General features: G+C 31.8%; 3 protein-coding genes and 3 pseudogenes across 6 annotated transcripts, besides 6 other annotated features; 2 read left to right on the forward strand and 4 right to left on the reverse strand.

Annotated features, from left to right (window-relative positions):
• Nucleotides 1-3,853: part of a mobile genetic element that runs on past the window's edge.
• TVAGG3_0023090 lies at nucleotides 1,730-2,604 on the forward strand (annotated as a pseudogene). Its single transcript has one exon. A coding segment is annotated over exon 1 (875 nt).
• A 138-nt stretch (nucleotides 3,854-3,991) lies between the features above and the next one.
• On the forward strand, nucleotides 3,992-4,377 carry TVAGG3_0023100 (annotated as a pseudogene). Its single transcript has one exon. A coding segment is annotated over exon 1 (386 nt).
• A 467-nt stretch (nucleotides 4,378-4,844) lies between these two features.
• TVAGG3_0023110 (serine threonine-protein phosphatase family) lies at nucleotides 4,845-5,087 on the reverse strand (the record flags this gene model as incomplete). Its single annotated transcript, XM_051220198.1, has 1 exon — nucleotides 4,845-5,087. One exon carries the CDS (start codon nucleotides 5,085-5,087, stop codon nucleotides 4,845-4,847), a length of 243 nt encoding a protein of 80 aa, XP_051105184.1.
• An 18-nt stretch (nucleotides 5,088-5,105) lies between these two features.
• Nucleotides 5,106-5,468, reverse strand: TVAGG3_0023120 (uncharacterized protein; the record flags this gene model as incomplete). Its single annotated transcript, XM_051220199.1, has 1 exon — nucleotides 5,106-5,468. One exon carries the CDS (start codon nucleotides 5,466-5,468, stop codon nucleotides 5,106-5,108), a length of 363 nt encoding a protein of 120 aa, XP_051105185.1.
• Nucleotides 5,469-5,607: 139 nt separating this feature from the next.
• TVAGG3_0023130 (phage tail repeat-like family) lies at nucleotides 5,608-6,231 on the reverse strand (the record flags this gene model as incomplete). The annotated part of the gene is made up of 1 exon (XM_051220200.1): nucleotides 5,608-6,231. One exon carries the CDS (start codon nucleotides 6,229-6,231, stop codon nucleotides 5,608-5,610), a length of 624 nt encoding a protein of 207 aa, XP_051105186.1.
• A 5,388-nt stretch (nucleotides 6,232-11,619) lies between these two features.
• Nucleotides 11,620-11,667: a mobile genetic element.
• A 3,832-nt stretch (nucleotides 11,668-15,499) lies between these two features.
• Nucleotides 15,500-15,537: a mobile genetic element.
• Nucleotides 15,500-15,537: a terminal%2Cinverted (terminal inverted repeat of Banshee-A3 transposon ID:TVAGG3_0023150).
• Nucleotides 15,538-19,224: 3,687 nt separating this feature from the next.
• Nucleotides 19,225-20,146: a mobile genetic element.
• Nucleotides 20,147-20,309: 163 nt separating this feature from the next.
• Nucleotides 20,310-21,368: a mobile genetic element.
• On the reverse strand, nucleotides 20,779-21,368 carry TVAGG3_0023180 (annotated as a pseudogene). Its single transcript has one exon. A coding segment is annotated over exon 1 (590 nt).
• Nucleotides 21,369-21,494: the final 126 nt, after the last annotated feature.

Consider the following 21,494-nt stretch of genomic DNA (forward strand, 5'->3'; position numbering starts at 1 on the left):
TGCCTTAGTAAAACATACTTGTAATTTCTATAGTTTTACGCCGGATAAAGGTAGAAAGAGTCCTGTTCTCGCTATAGTAGTAAAACTCAAACGTATGCTTACCATAGTCTGTAATTTCAATTGCTTCATCTTCTAGTTCGTCGACAAATTCGAATACAATATCTCTAAATTTGCCTATGTTCTTACTGTTTTCAGAACAAGTGACCCAACGTAAGTTTTCAAGTCTATGTCGTTTCTTATATGGTTTATGTGGTCTACAAAAGGTAGATTGTTAGGTTTGGTATAAAATGAGTTGCAATGACAACATGTTTAAAATAGTTTTTCCACCAATCCTCATCCTAGCATATCCGTCATTTTGCTCCCATTCGCTTAAAAACTCTTTGTCTTTTTGTTTCTGACTTCAAAAGGCTCAGAACAGTGAATTTCATATTTCTCATCTAACAAACAAGTTTCCCAACGGTCTTCTTCAACAAACTCAACGTACATTCAAATAAAATAAAAAAATATATTTTTTAAAAAATGTTTTTATTTCATGCAATGTTTTCTTTTACTTTACATAACCACCTGCTGCCATAAGCCTTTGACGCCAACCCATACCAGCTAATGAAGTTGAGTTGTTTAGTTTCCAAACTAAACTTTGGTTTTGGTTTATCTTCAGTTTTTGGTTTTTCTTCTTCTATCGGCTTTTCGTCACTTTTCGTTCCTCTGACTTTACCTCACTTGCAGGTATGGTTGTGTCGTCAACATCTTCGTAAATATCATATGCCATTTGTTTTTGTTTCCTTTCAACTTTTTGTGTTTGTTGTAAAGTTTAGAATATTTCGACTCTAAGTCAATGAGATTTCTATAATGAACTGTTTGTCAGTGAAGTATACTTTCCCATCTGTTGTCTCGAAAGCTCCTTCAGACTTCAATATTTTATTTGTGAGAGTCTGTTTCTTTTTGAGATACTAGCCGTTCCATTTCTATGAAAAGTGACTTTATAGTTAGGTTTGTATTTCCAGACCTGGCACTTTCTATTATTGAATTTTTCTCTTCATCTGTAAGTTCTTTGACAGGTTTTGACAATGGTTCTGAACTTTTTGTTTGTGGTGTCAAATCTACCGTTTCAACTTCTTCGGTCATTTCATCTCAGTAAAAAATTTTAGTTTGGTTTGTTTTCAACTGGTTTGTTGTTTTTTAAGTCGGTCTAAAACTTCCTGAGGTATAGGAAGAACTTGACAAACACGTTGTGTAACTGCTGGAAGTCGACAAATCCATCTTGAACCCATTTGTCTCAATGCTGTATTGTTCATTTCATCTCAGTAAAAAACTTTACATTCCCAAGTTTGAGTGGTTGCGGTTGGTTATTGTTTACCCACTGTTGTGCATGGTTATTCCTCTGTTAAAGAATCTTTCACCTTGGTCCATATAGTGTCCTGCTTGGTTATAGTAGTCATTTGCTTTGTTATAATAGTTTCCTGCTTGTCTTCCTACATTGTCCATCCATCCTTGAACTTTTCCTCTTGTTTCAGGATTTGGAATAAGATTTGCTGCATCTCGTGCTACATCCCAACCTTTCTGTACAGTTTGTATAATAGGTTGTGCTTTCTCTTTAAGTATACCTAATGTACTCAAAATCTTCCTTCCAACTCCAAATACACCTCTGGCTATTGTTCCCACTGCGCGGCAAAAATCTGGATGCAACTCCTGCTAATGCGCCAAAAACCCATTTCTTATGGGTTAAAAAATGACGAATCCAAACAAGGACCCCTATGTTTCTAAGGCAACAAAGAAAGCACTCATGATAAAAATCTTTAGTTCAACACAAATGCTTGGTTTATGGATATCTTGGAAAACATTCCGAGGTATAGAGAAGATGGACCACCATACTGGCTAATATTTGTCGGTCAAAACACAAGATACTGTGAAGCCATACCATTACAGTCCAAAAATATTTTAGATGTGAAAACTGCTTTGACAATATTCGTTGACAAATACCATCCAACAAAACTGACATCTGACTGTGAAAGTTCTTTCAAATCAGATGATGTAAAAAACTATCTGCGTTCAAAAAATGTAAACCAATATTTCATTGTCGACCAAAACCATTCTGCTCTTGGTGTCATTGACAGTTGTATAAAAATGTTAAGAGACTTAAACCAACCACAAGGTGGTGAAGCAAATGAAATTCATATGACGACAAATATAGACACTTCTCCATGGCAAAGATGAGACAAGTTTTAAATATTTACAATAGCCGTAAACAAAAAGGTTTGGGAAACCACTCCCCCGAAGAAATGAAAAACAACCCTGACTTAGAGAAAGACTATATATTTAATAATTTAGTCAAAAGAGACAAACAAGAAAGAATGCCGGGCTTCAAACTTAAGAAAGGCGACAAAGTAAAAATAGAAATACCTAAACGCGACCCATATGAAAATACTATTGACTATGACAACAATGGGAACCCGACAGGTACTCACATTCGTGTTCGTAAAAATAGAAGAAAGTATACAAGAGAATATTATGAAGTTTTAGGCAAACATGGCAAAATGTACACACTGCAAGCAGAAGATAAAACTACTATTGTCAGACCTCGTTTCAAACTTGTCAAAGTTCAAGGTGGTATACTTTCAAAGACAGTTCCTAACAAATATAAGACAACTCCTGACCAATATGCTAAAGAAGTTGAAAATGACGACTAAGCAATTCTATACCATGCGTAAACTGTCATGTAAGGTGGCATGTAGTCTTTACTTTGTCCCGTTGTTTGCGTATATCCTGAAACGAAATGTGTATGGTCTCCTTCTCCCTGAGTGTCATCCCAGTAACAATTTATAGCAAACTTAACGTCGTCTTTAACATCATATCCTTGACCTTTTGTCATTCCTGACCAATCCCAATATTTATGCTTATGCCAACCTGCTTGAGATGTACTTAAATCTATGTAGTGACTGTGTGCAGGTAAATTTTCACCTGAAATCGTTTTACTTCCACCTGTTTCCTTTGAAGAGTTTGCACAATACAAAAACCTGTCGACTATTTGAGTCCAAGTTCCAAAACCAAGTACTACTTCTGGTCTGGTAGAGTTCATTGACGTATAAATAGAACCTATAGGATATACTGTTTGAAGTATTTCTGTCTTTAATGTTTGAAGCTCTGTTTTGTCTGCTTTTTTATATAACTTTTCTTCAAGTTCATTTACGTCAGAGATGCTATGTCTATGATATTTTTGTGGGTATGTTCCTTCTGTCCATGCGAAAATACGTTCTTTTGTTGCATCTACATATCCTTTTATCCATGTCGAGTCTGCTTTTGTATTCCTTAACTCTGTAACACCTTTCTCAAGCTCTTTCAACTGTTGTCCATCTTCCATTAAACCTCTGGTATGACTTGAAACCGTTTGTACCAACATATCTACAGTTTCTTTGTCGGCTTTAAGGTCTAAACATCCTGAAACCCATCCTGTATCGGCTTTCGTTTTTAAAATCTTTGTTGTCCGTTCATGGTACCAGTCAACCCTTTCTTTAATTTCATTGTCTTTTTCATCCACATATTCCTTATATGCCTTCTTCACTAACGCACTAGCCACACATGCTAACTCATCGTCAACATATGTTTTATCTGCTTTCTTTTCAACATCCTCTTTCGTTGCATAAGCTTTGTTAGCTCTTTCTTCTTCTTTTGCTATTGCATCGTCTACATACTCTTTGTCAGCTTTGTTGTCAACATCTGCTTTCAAAAGAAGTTCAGATATAGGTTTCTCGTTTAAAGTTCCTTTTGTTGGATTTATACAGACAGTATGGTTCTTATTGTCTTGAAACAGAAACTCATCTGTCATTGGGTTTAATGTCAGTTTTAAGTTTCCTTCTTTCAATGACTCAGATATCTTAGAATAGTTTGAAAAGTTTGTTGTGTTCTTATTTAGAGCTTGTATAATGAGTTGTCGGTTGTGTTGTATTTCTCTCATAGACGCTGTTTCATTTGACATTTTTATTCTAGATAAAATATGCTTCCAATAGAAAAAGAAAATTCAAGAGTTGCTACAACTAAACCATTAGATGAACTTTTTACGAATGTCGGTCAAAAGTTTGAGACAGAGACCGTAAAGCATGAAGGCTATCGTTTTGACTACCCATTAAGATGGTTAAGAGACCCATCTGTCACAAAAGCTATTGGCTTTCGTAGAATGAAGTTCATTTCAGAAGCCATACATGGTTTCCCATTTACGGTCGGTTTTGAAGTTCGATACTATAACAAAGAAAAACGTACGTATGAGAAATTTGAACAGGGAAAACTTTTACAAGTGAATTTGCTTGTAAACTTAGAAACAACTCTTCAAGCTTTTCAAGAAAAAATAAACGATATCTATCTCGAATATGCAAACCAGTATAACATTGACGAAGGAGAGTACCATCTCGATATTATATATGACAGGAAAAATGCAACTGTTAAAATCAATAAAATAGAAGACCTTGGAGAAAACGTTTATATTTCTACAAAATATAACAACTTGGCATGGCATAGATTTTTGAGGATGTTAAATCAGCCTGCATGGTATCCAGTACACCCGGACTATTATGAAGTCTCAAACCCTAATGGAACATATGAAAATGTTTTCGACTCAGATGCTATTATAGTTCATGCTTCATTTTCTGGTGCACAAAACTCTTTTTTATGCTTGGCAAATGACTTTTACGAAAAACCTACAAAGCTATATGAACCGCCGAGTGGAAGTATTTCAGACTTTCAAGTATGGTTTACAACAGATGGAAGAAAGAGAATAGTTCCATTATACCATGCGTTTTACTTAGAACTTAGTTTCATATACAACTACTATCGAACGGTAAAAATATAATTTTTTAATACGGTTGAGGTGTTGGATTTGGTTGCCAACTAGACTGTGGTGCAGGTTCAGGCTGTTGTATAACAGGAGCTTGCTCTTCTGGTTCAGGGTCTTTAGGTATAATACCAACGAACTGACCTACTCTTTTACCAATATTTTTGACACCGTTCCAAATTCCTCTTCCTACGGTTTTTATTCCATTCCATATACCTCTTCCAACATTTCGAAAGAAGTTTCCTATCTTACTGAAGAAACCCATTTTACTATATGTAAAAATCTAATGTCCGCCTAGTCTCTTACGTTTCCTGTTGAGTTCCATAGCATTCTTTAACTGGAGCTCATACATTCTGTTTCTCCTCTGGTAGAAAACATATTCTGGGTCAACTCCTGTGTTCGCGTCATCTGCATAAAGTTGTTTATATCCCACTTCAGGGTTTGTATAAAACTCTTTCCATCTCATATTTGCATACCATGGTGGCAAACCTAACGCAGCGTCATTTGACATGGCAGTTTGCATTTGTACATCTGTTGGCACTTGACCATAGTTTGCCATTGCAGTTTGTATTCTAACTTCATTTGGAATATTCTCTGGGTTTGGTTGTCCAGGTTGCTGTGCATTCGCTAAGTTCTGTGCGTCCATTTAATATTAGATAAAAATATCTCTTACGAGTACATATGCTGAACATTTGCAGGCATTGGTTCATCTTCATATTCTCTGTACTTTTCTGCCACGTCAAATAAATAAATGACACAATGGAAAAAACCTAAAACAAGTAGTCCTATTTCAAACCACATTTACTTACTAATAAAATTTCTCTGTTATGACACTTTCTCCGGTTTATAGGACCTCTCTCATATTCTATCTTGTCATATCTAAACTCATAGTCATGTATGTCCTCTAACCATCTCATAACGGTTTCCAAACCACTTTTATCGGATGTAAAGTAAAAGCATGGATGGTTATGTAAAACGTCTAAAGTTTCTAAAGAGTCTCTCAAAGTCCAGTCTACTTGGTATTGAAAATCCCATGTGTTATAGAACGGCGGGTCCACTATAAAGAAAACATTTTCCTTGTCTTTATATTTTTCATACAAATCTGTCCAATGACATCTCACAAACTCTATACCCTCAATATATTTTTCTATGTCCTCTTTGAAAACATTTGTATAGTTAAGATATAAAACTTTTGACATAAGTGTTTCAATGTCATGAACTCTTATAGCACCACTATACAATAGTCTAGAAGATATACTATCCCAGTCAATATACTCTGCTTTTTTCAAAACCTCTCTGACAGTATTTTTCTTATCTAATGGTATACGTTCCATCTTACCTATAGGTATCTTTTCTTTTAACTCTTTCAATATATTGTTTGTGTCTGGTATATGTTTGAGACGGTCCATATAGTTGTCGAAGTCATTGCATATAATCTTTGAGTCTGGGAATACAGTATGGCACAAATGAGATATATAGAAACTTCCACCGAACAAGTCTACAAATGTTAGACCATTCGGTAGTTTCTTAAGTTCTCTCAATAGAATATCTTTACATCTACTCTTATTTCCAAAGAAGGGTAACGGTGGTTTTGTAAAATTCATTTATATATAATAATAAAAATGTTTTTTCCTGAAAAGTGACAGAAAAGTGACAAAACATGAAAACATATATAATGTTTTCGACCCAGAAGAAGGCTTCTTCCCAGAAGCAATGGAGGAAGAAGAAGAGTCCTCCGAATAAAAACTTCATTTATACTAAACATCAACATCAGGGCTAGAAGGCACGAAGTGCCTGGAAGCCCCGCTTCCTTTTTTTTTTTTTTTTTTTTTTTTTTTTGGGATCCTGTTATTTCCGAAATCGACAAAAAATTTGGAAATTTAATTTCCGAAATCGAAATTATATTAATGTTTTTAATATTCTTATATCAAAAGGATTAAAGTTCATTAAGAGAAAAACAATTCTTCTTCTTCAATCTATTGGCGCATTTATTTCTACACGCCAATAAGGAAGGGAAAATTATAAGACACCATGGTGTCTTCAAAACGCTAATTTTTGATATTTTTAACAACCCTAGCTATATAACATATATTAAAAAGTGAAATTAATATAGATTTTTTGTAATATAGTAAAAAAGACACCACAAATCTCAAATATATACGATGGTATTTATAAATTACGTAAAAACAATCTCGAATCCTCATATTTTCGACACACTACTTCTACTTTAATAAATGAAATTCCGAAATATTTGGCCATTCGTGATGTTCCGTAACATATAGTGCAATATTTATAGCTTTATATGTTTTGGTGATATTAATATATTGAGGAGATTTTTCTCTAAAAGAAAATTTAGGTTCTGTAACTACTATTGAATAAAGGTTGCATACAATTTCTTGAACGGTGACAGCAAAATTAAAACTAGGAGGACAGATTTGAACGACACAAGTAAATGGATGCATATAAATACTTCGAATTAGATTGCTTCCTGTAGATCCAACCAACACTCTTAAAGATGCATGGATTTTTGCAATTTCAAGCGTAGTGTTTGTAATATCTGGAACATACATAAATTGTATTGATTCATTAAGATTTTTTGAAAAATTAATAATTTCGTTCAAATTAGCAATCACACGTGTAGGACCTCTTCTTTTGTGCAATCCTACATATAAGGGCTGGATTTTAGTTAAATTAAAATACTTCCTTACTACAATTGACAAATTTCCTAAACAAGGGCCATAATAACCACCATGAGTTCTTGGATCGCAAACTGTATAAAGATCACGACAAAATACAAATTGATCACAGGTTAAGTATATAATTCGATCCTCAAAATCAAGTACTCTGACTAATTCTTCACACATGCTTCTGTTTCCTTGAACAACAATATACGATTTTTTCCTAATTTCAGCAGGGATTAATTGTGAAGGAGCCATTATTTCATTGATAAAATGCCCATATATTGCAGTATATAAATGCCCTATAGCAACAACACTTTCATACTCCCCAACTATGGTTCCATTAAAAAAAGGTGAAACAGTCAAATTGTTTCTGTCTCCTATGTCATAATAATATTTAAGAGTACATATTGCGTTGTCACCTGATACAAACATATTTCTCCCATGAATAACAGTTGAATGAAAATGTTGAATGTCATTATACTCTGGTGTTTGAGGTAAGAAACCGTTATTAGCGAACGTGTTTAGCGTTGTATCATTCTCATATAAAAGCAACATTTTTGTTTTAGGAGGGTTGAATGTTTCGTTGTATTTGCATATGATCTCAAAATCTGGAAAGAAAGAAAATACTTTTTTAGAGAGCTTGATTTCACTGTAAGTAGAAAATAATTCAATATCAAGACGAATCAATGCAGTTTGAACGCGGATAATGAAATTTGTTATTGTCATAATTATTAACATTGAAATCGCGATATGCAGCTTTGAATGAGTGCGATTTAGATTAGTTATCATATTTTGGTTCTCAAATTTTGCAAATTACCTCAGACTTTTCAGAGGATTGAGTGGCAACTCAATCCTCTGAAATAGTCTGTGGTAATTTTTAGTCTCTACACTATTTCAATATAAGCTCCATTTTTAAACAGTTTTTAAAAATCGAGCATTGAAAAGTGTGATGAGACTTTAAAATTACAAATTTTATAACTTTAAATGGTCAAACACAACTGTATATTAGCTTCTAGAAAAAGGAATAAAATAAGAAATTCACACAAATTTGTGAGAACTCATTTAACTTTTTGAAAACTTCGATGCTTGAATTTTTTCCTCAATCAAAAAATGTTTTCTCACGAAATTTTTGATTAGAGATTTAATATGAAGAATTTGATTAATACTATATTAACTTAACGAATAACGGTTTTTTAAAAATTAGGGCAAAATTTAATAGGATAATATTGATCATTTAAATCACCCATCATTAAATATTTTTTTCTCACTCTTTTTGTATTTCAAAGTATCGTTAGATTTTCCGGAAAATATTTAATTGGTATTGTTATAAGAATCATAACAAAAAAAGTATTATACTATTGACTTGCTTCAAATTTTCAAAGTATCTCAAATTATATTTTCTCTCTCTATTTTATTTTGACTAATAATAAACCGTATTTATGGATTCATTACCAATTTTCAAGAAAATTCAAAAATTGAATGCAAAACAGGAGTTATCGTTATCGAAAATCCAAATGTTATTTTAAAAACAGAATATAAATTTCTTATAGAATTAGAATCTATTATTTTTAATAAGCCTTTCCATATCATTTTGGACTTTTAACGATAATTTTCGTATGGCCGAACCACACATCCATCAATCATGCAAGCTAAATTGAATTCAAATTGAATTTCGGCACCCATAATTAGAATATTCAATATTTCTGCGAATACAAATATATAGTTGCTACAATGCAATAATCAAATGAATCAGAAACCATATCGAAAAATTTCTTAAAACAATCCGAAAAGTGTTAGCAGTTCTGGGATTGCTGCCTCTCAAAAAATGAAGAGTATAGCTTCAATTTCCATAACTTTCTCATATCAGCTAAATTCAAGTAGGGTTGTTAGATTCCCGACGATAGGTGTCTTGGAAGATTTGCTTGGTGTCATCATAGTGTCTTTAAATCAAAAATTTTATTTTGGAGTTAGTTTTATTGATTTTTCAATAAAAAACATTTCTAAAACAAGAAAATAAAACGATAAAATATTTATATTTTATATAAGGATCTTATATATTTAAAATAAATATCATTTTATTTTTTTCATTGGTGTCTGTCAAACCATAATACACTATTCAAAAATTCAATGTGTCTTGCGGTTTCAAAAGACACCTTCAAATTGAACGATAGCACAGACACTATTGAATTTTACCCATTGTATTTAGTTTTTACCCTTTTTATTTTTAAGAATTAATGACTGAAACAGCCGTTTTGCTATGACCTCAATCACTTTTATTTATTATTTTAAATATTATTTAATTTTATTATTTGAATAGGCCAACTTATATTTGAGAAGCTCAATTTGAGACCACTTAATACATTGAAATATCATAAATATTGAAATATTAAAAAGTGTATTTCAAAATATTGAAATTATAAAAATTTATAATACTGAAATTGAGACAAATTAATAAATTCAATGTTTTTTTTTGAAATAACTCTCAAATATTATTTTTTTGTTTATTTAATGATGAATAAATATGATTGCTTTAGTCAATCATAAAAACTAATTTAAGTTTAAAATAATGAAAGGATAATTTGATCGTTTTTTAAAATACAATTATTTTTGATGATTTGCAAGAATCTTTGAAAAGAATATAATATAGGTTCTATTATTGTAAAATTTATCCAAATCATGTATTACATAAATTACGATTAAAACGATGAAAGAACCAAAAAGTGTGTTTTGTGTTTTGTTGTTGCGTGTTGGATGCGGGATCCTGTTATTTCCGAAATCGACAAAAAATTTGGAAATTTAATTTCCGAAATCGAAATTATATAGAGGTAGGGCAACGATAGGTCAAAAAGGCTTCTCTGATAGATTTCCTTGCCTTTTGGATATGCTATAATATATAGCCTAGCATGATAGGATATGATGTCAAAAGTTAGAACATAACTTAGGATCTTGAGAAAAATGAAAAACAAAAATTACATAAAAAAAGAAAAATTTTATCTAATTTGTTTTTTTGGACCGAATAAGTAATTTTATTGAATTTCAATACGACACATAGATTTTATTATTAGTAATAAATATAATGGTTTACTATTAACAAGGAACCTAAACTAATGAAAATTTGATTTTAAATATTGTATATGATTATCATAGATTACCAAAATATATTGCTATTTATGAGGATATAATATTGATTATTAGTAAATCGTATAAATTTAATAAATATACCATGAATATTGAATGAATTTCTTGATTCATAGGGGTAAAACGCGCTTTTATATGATTTAGACAGAGAATTTATGAGATGTAAATAACACAATAAAGGTTTATATTGAATATTTTCTAAAAATAAATCGAAATTATAAAAAACAATACATTTATTCATTGAAACTACTTGGACAAATATGAAACAAGCATTCAGGCAATACTTTTGAGACTTCAACGCATCTGATAATTTTTATATAACTTCACCTCTTATGCTTAGAGTGGAGGTATTGAGATCGTATAAGTATAGATGAGCTCACATTCAGATATGATGTGTGAACTTCTGTTTTCACTGCAATTTTGAATCAGAATAAACTCAAAACAAGAATAAAATGATATACTCACTCTCTAAATGTGTTCGAGATTTAAAGTTGTATGAATAAAACGATTCATCTTTCGAAGCCTCCCATTTAATGAGAGACTTCGAAAGATGAATGTATTCATGTAGATGAAATACTATATATGACCATGTGTGATACTAAAGATATCAAAATGTTCATTTTTAAGTGCAATAGAAGGGTTATCTCTCGTAAAATCTCAATTTAAGGAAGATTTAGAAAGAACTCCTTTCCTAAGTAGATAGTGTGTGGTTTCTGTCTTTTGGTTGATCAGGAACTATGAAATTAAGTCGGACAGAAGAAGTTCTTTCCAAAACAGACTCCAAATGAGTTGTTCGAAAAGAACTTCCTTCTGTATATGGATAATTGTAGTTACCGCACTGAAGTATGTGATTGTGATGATGGAGTTCTCGATAAATCTAAAATCGGATTAAGATTAATTGAAAACTCAAGTAATTCTTTGAAATCTTGTGTTGTCTGGCACTATAATAACCAAAGAATGAGAATATTATGTTGAATGATGAGTACGTGTGCTCGGCATTCGCCGAGCGAATTGAGTTTAACGTACTATGAAAAGTGACGAATTTGGGCTTTTTTTCCTAGGGTTATGATCTCTTCCTTTCTGCTCAATACGACAGAAATGAAAGAATGAATTTGTACTCCCTAATTGATTACTACAATCTGTATCTATCTTTAACATAGAATTAGCTGCATTGTGATTTATACTCCAGAATTATTCAATTTAAGATCAACCTCGTAAATTTTAATCATATTGCACCAATACTCCTACGTTGAGATAAGAACATGATTATACATACCAAAGCCCCATATTAAAAATCAAAATTTAGCACCTCCATTATGCAACCACATTATTCGTCGCAAATAAGTATATTTACGCATATTATGATGCATATTCACACAACTCGTATACATGAAAAGTTATTAAAATCAGACAAAATTATTGCAATAAGGAAAAAAAAACAACTTTATTATATATGTTAGTAATGAATTACAAATATTTCTACAAAGAATGCTCAATACTTCATATAATCTTCGAATATTTCTTATTACAAGTTAATACATTTTGACTCGAACATTATAAACAAAAGCTGACACACTGATTACTACATTTATGAAAATATAGTACGTTTCCATTCATCTGTTTACTTGTTTTTGTTGGAATAAAATCATTTTTTTTTCTTTCATGAAATAAGAATTTTGCTGCGAAAGCAATATCTCTAACAATAATTAATACATTACGTCAACTCTGGAATGAGTATTTATCAAATATGATATCAAAATCAAAAATTAGTTGTTTTTTATGAGTAAAAACGATGTAAATTGATTATTTGACTAATTATCAAATACTTTGATTTTCCAAATTTTTTTCGAAATTGATTTTTTCATGTGAAAATTCAAATTGTTTAATTTCATTTTTGAAATTTTGAGTTGATCAATTCAGCAGAATTGATAATGCTATTGCTTTAGGGCATACCACAAGGTGATGAATAAAAGGTGAACATTAACAAATTATTTTAAATCACAAATATCATCCTCATCAACTTTAATTCTAAAAAGAACTGTACTGAATTATGAAAATGCATGATTTACATTATTAAAATCTTTGAATGAAAATAGTACAAGATAAGTTTTCATTCATTTTTAATTAGATTTAAACGAAAAACTACTCCATATTAAAATTTAAGTCGAGAAATCGTATTTTGTTCTTATTTGTTAGCATTTTGTAGACATTCTAATCTTGAATTAATTTGTTACATGATATTATTAACAAATTTAACTGAAAAAATATGTTAATATGGAATAAACCATGATTATATAAGCTATCAATGCTATATATACATATGTAAAAGATTCATATTAACTCAATTAACAAAAATGATAGATTTTCATATAGGTTCAATCTAGGTTCGTCCGAAAATTTTGATTTTTATATAGAAGACATAGTTTCATATACATAATTAAATTTTCAAACAAATTTGATCATACCATTTATTAAGCAGGATAGTATATTAATTACTATCAGTATAAAAATATAAAAATGATTATATTTAATTATTGCATAATTTAGTCAAAGAGTTATAAGCCTCAAGTGATCGTTATCACCTTCAATGCACGTATACTTTATTGATTCATAGATATTTAATCTATGTTTGACATGTTGTTGTCGTCATTCGTTTTGTTCCCATTCTTCCTAAGTTAGAATTAGAGAATACACCATCCACATCATCTAATTTGGTCCTCAGCGATAGATTGGTTCATTTTGGAGGAGTCCCATCAGACAGTTTTCGAGTACCAAATATCAAATTTTAATGTATACAAATCTTTAGTGATTTATCTCTTTTATGATGAGTAAAAGGTTTCTGCTCATCAACATTTGATTTCCGACATATATGATTTCTAATTGCAATTATTTACTTTCTTTTTATAATCTAACTCTGTGACTCATACCATAAATTAATTATTGGAAAGTGTCAATATGTTTGGCACAACGCATGGCGGAAGATACCAAACCATGCAGGGAATATGATACGTTTAAGATCTCCGAACTTTTTTTCCAAAAATTTTCTATCGTTGCCCTACCTCTAATTATATTAATGTTTTTAATATTCTTATATCAAAAGGATTAAAGTTCATTAAGAGAAAAACAATTCTTCTTCTTCAATCTATTGGCGCATTTATTTCTACACGCCAATAAGGAAGGGAAAATTATAAGACACCATGGTGTCTTCAAAACGCTAATTTTTGATATTTTTAACAACCCTAATTCAAGCATTTTGCTGGATACATTTAACATACTATTTATATTAGGGTAAGGATGTCGTTTGGGGGACATGTAAAGTGTCAAAATACATTTGTAAAGTGTCAAATCTGTATCCTTGAAGGTCTTGTCTTTAATGTTGTGGTTACAGTAATATATGATTTATAAATACGCTTTTTAAATGCTTTTCTTGGAAAAGAATATTTAATAAATCATGGTATCACTCTTGTATCTCATAATTTTTATGATTGTTAATCTCTCTGCTCTATCTGAAATTGAATAGTATGAGTTAATCAACGTTAATCTTTAATTTTCAATAAATCATGGTTTCATTTTTCCGTCTCCCAAGTGGAGGATGCAATTGTCCCCAATGGAATAAACGATATTGCCTGTGTAATTCTTATATCTTGTTCATTACTTGCAAATTTTGTAAAGCTCTCAGTAATGAACTTGAAAACGGCTTCACTCATTCAATTTTGTCCACAATTTGTTAAAATGCGCTGCAAAAGATCGACCTACCCTCGACTTTTTGATGGAAGTTATTCAATTATTTTATTTATAATGACAGGACAAGCATGTCATGAAGCTTTTTGTCAGAATGAAATAAATAAAGTTTAATGATCTGTAGCGTGGATGTATTTGCAACAATTCTTTAGGTAAAAAAAATCAAATTTGATATAATATAATTTCGGGCTTCAGTTGGCTAGACTTGCCCTTCGGGCAAGCCCAGCCAACTTCAGCAAAATAAATATATTATGATTATAGGAAATGAGTTTATACAATGAAATTTTAATTTGAGTGATTAATATTATATTTTAAAGATTATTATGTAAAACATCTGAGAAATTTTTATATGCATCGAAGTGGTTTAGAGAATACTTTGAGATTTTAGAGATTTTTTCAAAAAATATTGAAAGCAAAGCATTTATTAAGAATTTGTTTAGAAATGAATACACTTAGATAAGACATTAGATCAGTTTGTTACTTGACAAAATTAGAGCTGAAGTCATTATCATAAATGAAAAAAATGCCTTAACTATAGCAAACGGTTGTAACGTATTTGAAACATTAATAGTCTTAACGTAATCTGATATTTATGCGATCATAGATATTATTTTGAGAAACTATTTCGGAATTTATGCAATTTGTAAGGATATTTAGGAGCTCTAAAGTTAACAATTAATAAAGCACGGGATAACAAAGAACTTGTTATAGATGAAAATCTAGAATTTTAGAATTTTCAATATTAATCTGTAACCAAATGTGCAAATTGTGAATCATTGAAGGTATGATGGAACACCAATGATGCATTAGATCAATGTAATACATTAGAAGTTTGTGCGGAATGTCTGGTTAAGAAAATATGAAATGAAAATGAAATATTTCTCTCAATTTTTCATACACCTTTTGTCTATCGTTTACGTAGTGGTGCTTCGCGCCGCTAATCATATTTTGAGAACAACTTTGGTTGTTTGTTCGGCAAAGTTATTTCAACGAATTTTGATTTGCAATCAGATGTAATGTAATAATATCGGATTTTTTTGACTTTTGATAATAAATAATTAATAAATATTTTGAAAAGTCATTTTATTTGCTATTTGATTGGCGCAAAGCGCCAATCTGTTGTAAACAGAAATTCATCAAAAGTGACACCTCAGAAAAGCTAAAATATTGAATTTTTGGAACTTTTGATAGAGCACGTTTTTAAATATTAATTAAAGTAAATGTATATTTTGTAAAGATTCTTTTTAATAAAAAAATAAAATTTTGAAGAAGAACACAAAATCTTCTGAAAAATAATATCACATAAACTCATAATATTTTCTAATATATAACTATTTTATATAAAAATCAAATTCAATGATCTTAAAAGCGAAGGATAAACCTCAAAATTTACGAATATAATGAGTGGGAATATAATGGAGGCGTGCTGAACCGTTGGGTGGAAATTGAATACCCACACTTCAGCATGGACCCTTCTGATGGAGATAGACCCAACATGTATATGGATGAATATTAGGACATTAGGTATAGATGAACATATATAGGAATGAGGACCACCTTGGGTCAGCATCAGATATCGAATTTTAGAACCATCTAATTTTCATTCAATATTCTATAGGTGCAATGTATGTTTCCTATATATAAAGGTTTGATAATAGTTAGGTCTCAATATAGATCTTTGGTCCCAATTTATATTATGAATATCATCAATTTGTGTGTTTTTAACATTATATATTAGTATTGTGTTGATATAATGCTATATTATGTAGTGGTAGGTGTGTCTTGATATAAATTATGTTATTGATTGGGATATGAGTACAAATGCAAGTTATCCCGGGGTGAGGTCAGGGCTATCGCGTCCTAATTCATAAGGAAGGGTTATCATGCCTAGTATGTGTGTGCTGTGCTATCCGTTTGTCCATTGGATGGCACAGCACACACAATCACAAGACAAAACCTCGAAGCGAGGAACAGTTCTTGTAAGGATGTGGTAACTATATACCTATCCTTACAAGAACTTGTATAGTGGAGCAATGTTTCGAATTGCTCCACTTTTCCTCCCATCGAGGTTATCCCGAGGTGAAGTCATAGCAATGGGGCTCATATTGATGGTGCACCATTGCTATGACTTGCACCTTCGTATGGTACTATCCATTATGAATTTTGAAATAATTTTGCAATTGAAATGATCTTAAATTTAACAAAAAAGGCCGAGAAGGGGGTCCTTTCTCAAGGTCAGGGCCACCTTCTAGTCTTTCTGGTATCGGAAGGAGTGGCTTTTGCCAGTATTGCCGCTCCTTCCGGCATCATCTTTGCATTTCGCAATTGTCGCGGCAAGTGCATTCTGGCACCACAGGTGCACTTGCCGCGACATATGATTGCGAGTGTCTGCTGCTCAGCCCCGGATTCGCAGCAGACACTCGCAATGCGAACCAAAGTTCGCCAGAAAGACCGGGAAGGGGGTCCTTTCTTAAGGTCAGGGCCCCTTCTAGTCTTTCTAGAACTGTAATTTGACTTATTTTGCCGAATCTCAGGGAAAACCGTCCGTGATTTGAACGATCTCCTGAGATTCGGCAAATTTGATTGTAAGCGAGGCTCTGGCCTTTGCTTGGGCCAGAGCCTGTATTTGTATGTCTTTCAGGGCCGAGTTCCTGCGAGATCGTCGACATGATCGACGATCATCGCAGAACTCGGCCCTGAGGATGAATTTTGCAGGCTCTGGCCTTTGCTTGGGCCAGAGCTTCGTATTTTCTACTTCCCAGGGCCGGATTCCACTCCTGCCGCCCGGGATAAGGGCGGCATTTGGGAAAGCCGGCCCTGGGGAATGTAAGCCATGCCCTGGCCTTTGCTATGGCCAGAGCCTGTATTTGCATGTCTTTCAGGGCCGAGAAGAGAGGAGATCGCCAATGATGTGGACGATCTCCCTCAAACTCGGCCCTGCGGATTGTATTTACAGCTCTGGCCTCGGAAAAGGCCAGAGCTTCGTATGGACGTTCTCTCGGGACTGGATTCCTCTCCGGCCGCCCCGAATCAGGGCGGTCTTTGAGGAAGCCGGCCCCGAGGATTGTTTGCGAAGCTCTGGCTTTTCCTGAGGCCAGAGCTTGTGATTTTCGTTCAAAGCCAAGTTCCTCTCGGATCAGGCCTAATGAGGACGACCGTCGAGGAACTTGGCTCTGAGGGGATGAATTGTTGGCTCTGGCCTCGATGAAGGCCAGAGTTTTGAATGGAATGTTTTGATGGGATGAGCCTATGAGCAGTAAGCTCGTCCCATCAAAACATTCGTTTAAAAATTGAATTAAAAATTATCGTATGCATTCAAAAATTAAAACAATTAATATGTATAATATTATTATGTAATAATAATAGAATAAAATATATATAAAATTATGTAAAATTTTCAAAAAATATTGGAAAATGGAATTTTGAAAGAAAAAATAAGAGTTTGTATATGAAAAATTGATATTAGAAAAAATCTAGATTAGTAGAGTTAGATTATTTAGAATTTAAATGAGAAATGAATTATGAAAAAGGAAGATTAGAAAGAATTGTATATTTATAATTTAATAAAATGAAGGAATCGAACTAAGGAGTTTACAATTACAATACAATAGGACAATATATTGTAATTGTAAACTCCTTTCGAGAAACGATTTTCGAATGTGACATTCGTGCCACAAAGTGAAAGCTTTTCTCGAAAGGAGTTTACAATTACAATACAATAGGACAATATATTGTAATTGTAAACTCCTTTCGAGAAACGATTTTCGAATGTGACATTCATGTCAAACAATTAAGCAAAATTCTTATCTGAGTACATGTATGCAGGGTGCTATGGAAAGACCCTGCATATATGCACTCAGATCGGAAACTTTGTTCACGATGTCACATCGTGGAACAAAAGTGGTCAATATTCCCGATCTGAGTACATGTATGCAGGGTGCCATGGAACGACCCTGCATATATGCACTCAGATCGGAAACTTTGTTCACGATGTCACATTGCGGAACAAAAGTGAGAGCAAACCGAACATTTTAACCACATTATAAGTTTATGTAAGGATAAAAATATAAATTCCCTGTCCTTGCACAAACTGTTGCTCGCTACGAAGTTTTGCTTTGTGATTGCGCGTGCAGAATCATTTTAAGCACATTTCAATAGCACAGAGCACATATAATATATGAATAAAACAACTTTATAACCTCATAATATAAAAATAAATGTTTTGAGTTCGCCATAAATTATGCATTCCCATTATTTTGGATCTATATACTTATTCCTAATAATATATATTATAACTCATATAGTACCCCTCATATCTACTGTGATAATATAAAAAAACGATTTCTGTGTTAAGATATAATTTATCTCACATATCAAACTATGGATTTAACCTATAATAACACAAGAAACATATAATATATACATATGTCTATATGCGCACATGACAATTAGGCCTATATTAGATAATTTTTCGTTCACAATAATCTTATATATCTGACCAAAAACTCAGATTTGCCTGAGAGTTACTGAGGATAATCTCATATGTACCCTCTATCTTCCTGCTTAACCCTAGGCTCTAAGTCTTTCATTTTTATATGTATGCTGAACCTCGGGTATTCAATTTTTCCCAACGGTTCAGCACGATACGAATATAATGCTTATCTATCATAAAACCATATGAAATATCAATTTTTGCTTTACGCCTAATTTTTGACGACAATTAGCAAAAAATGTTAAATGTTAACACTCAGTCCATTTGAATATGAAAAATAAAATTGACTTTGATTAAATGTTTTTATTTATCATGCAATTCTTCTTGCGACCAAAGATTTGAATAAAATTAAAGGTAACTAAACTCCTTTCGCCGATCCGATTTGCCCCATATTTAAAATATAGCTTGCATATGTAGAAGAAAAGCTAATTTTGAAGTACGCCCGAAATCCACCAACAGGATTTCGAGCTACTAAAAAGGTACTTTTAAATGTGATTTTTTTTATAAAAAATTAAATTTATTTTAAGATCAGACTAAAAACTAATTTTATGGAAAATCTATATCGACAAATTTATTACTTATTGGGTATATAGATTTTTTGATTATGGCGATTATGTCTGATATGCTTCCAATAAGCCAAAACACATTTCATACTGATTTCTATAAAAGGTATCTTTATTATAGAAGTGTAAGCTATATCTGTTTGTTTTTTTATTATAACAAATTCAAAATTCTCTTATAAGGACTAGATGAAATCTGTATTATTAAATCATTAGCTAAATGAAGGTTCAAATAGAAAGTAAATATCAATTTATATGATACTGAAACCAAATAGTTCTTTTAATAAAAGATAACACGCTGAAAATTATTGAGTATTTGCAAATCTCAAAAATCTATTGGTGAATTTGGCTCAACTTTTAAAATTATAACATCCATATCAAATCATAAAAGCAGACAAAAATTAAAGCCAAACCTATCGGCCAATTTTTTTTGATATTTTGATTTTTGAGGTATACTTTTAAAAGTGGATTTAAAGCACTGATGAAAAAACATTAACTTCTGTCGTTATGATTATTGATTTAGACAATAATGATTTTAATCTTTGATTATCAAAACACTAAAGTCATCTTTTTAACATTTGCTTGGTAGCATTAACTCAAGTCTAAAGTACTATTTTATGTGGCACTCTTAGAATTTTTGTATTCATTGTACACGCTGAAATAGTACCATTAAAGTTATGGCGGACTTTCAAAAAATAGTTTGGTCACCTTTATAAAATTTCAAAAAATAAGATAGCTTAAAAAATAATATACGGTAGTGTTTACTAATAGATGAATAGTATATAAATTCTATTAAAATGGATTTGATCCAAAAAAATATATAAAATTTGATCATAAATAAAATTGTTTAGTAGTCATTTAAAATGATGTAATTATTCAAATTTTGCTAAGACCCATTCGTCTTTGATATATAACTCCCATTTTTGAATTTCTGGCTCGTACCAAAATTTTGAAACTTCGAATAATTCGTTAGGAGTGTAATTACTATTCGTTTTTGGATTAATATCGAGAGATAAATGTGGTGTATTGTTGTATTTTTCAATGAACTGCTGAACTGAGTCCTTGATTTGTTGAATATCATCCAACTCGTCTGGCAAAAACTTTTCTAAGCTTGGCCACAGGCGCTCCACCTTGCCGTTCTGTCTTGGCATATACGGCAAGGTGTGCTTCCAAACTATTCCGTTTTCCTGCATAACCTGGCCGAATTCACCGCGGTTTTCACCGCCGTTATCGGTCCAGATGCAGTAAGGAATAAACTCCTCTAAAAGTTTTCTTAAAACCTTCGCTGTTGAGTTGGAAGACTTGTTTTTCAATAATTTAGTTTTGAGAACTTTACGTGTCATATCATCCAATATGGCAAAAAATGGAAAAGAAACATTACCGTGAAGGTAATGAATATCGCAGTGCCATATCAAATTCTTTGATATGGCACAATATTTGGTAGGTGGATCTGCTGGTTTGTAATCTCTTTTTGAAGATAAACCTGATTCCATCATAAATTTTTCCACTTGATGATGCTTTATTTTTTGTAAATTGTCAAAAATTTGATCTTTTGTCAAATCTTCTATATTTTCAAATTCTTTTGCAATTTCTTCTTTTTCTTTCTCACAATCGGGATTTTGAGCAATATTTTGAAACCTTTTAATCAATAAATAAGTTTTTGAAATTCCTCCTTTATATTGTGAAACACAAGAATTAATTAATTGTTTTTGCTCAAATGTTGGTGGATTTGGTTTTCTGCCGCGACTAACTTTTGGTAATTCGATTTCTTGAAGTTGAAATGCTCTTCTTATTGTATTTTCGGCAACATTCAATTTAATTTTACCATTTTCCAATTCAACTTCCTTTCCCACACTTTTGTAAGATTCACCTTCTTCTATTCTTCTTTTAGCTTCAAATAGCCATTCTCTGCTTATAGATTTGGCAGTAGTCATAAAAGTGGTCCTTCTTTTGTGATAAGATTCAAATTTGAATGTGGATGATAAATAAAAATCAAAAATAATTGTTATAATTTAAATGAAGAAGTAATTTAAAACGATTTTATTTATGATCAAATTATA

The sequence above is a fragment of the Trichomonas vaginalis genome, chromosome IV (genome assembly GCF_026262505.1).
Source record: "Trichomonas vaginalis G3 chromosome IV, whole genome shotgun sequence".
NCBI classification, from domain to species: Eukaryota; Parabasalia; order Trichomonadida; family Trichomonadidae; genus Trichomonas; species Trichomonas vaginalis.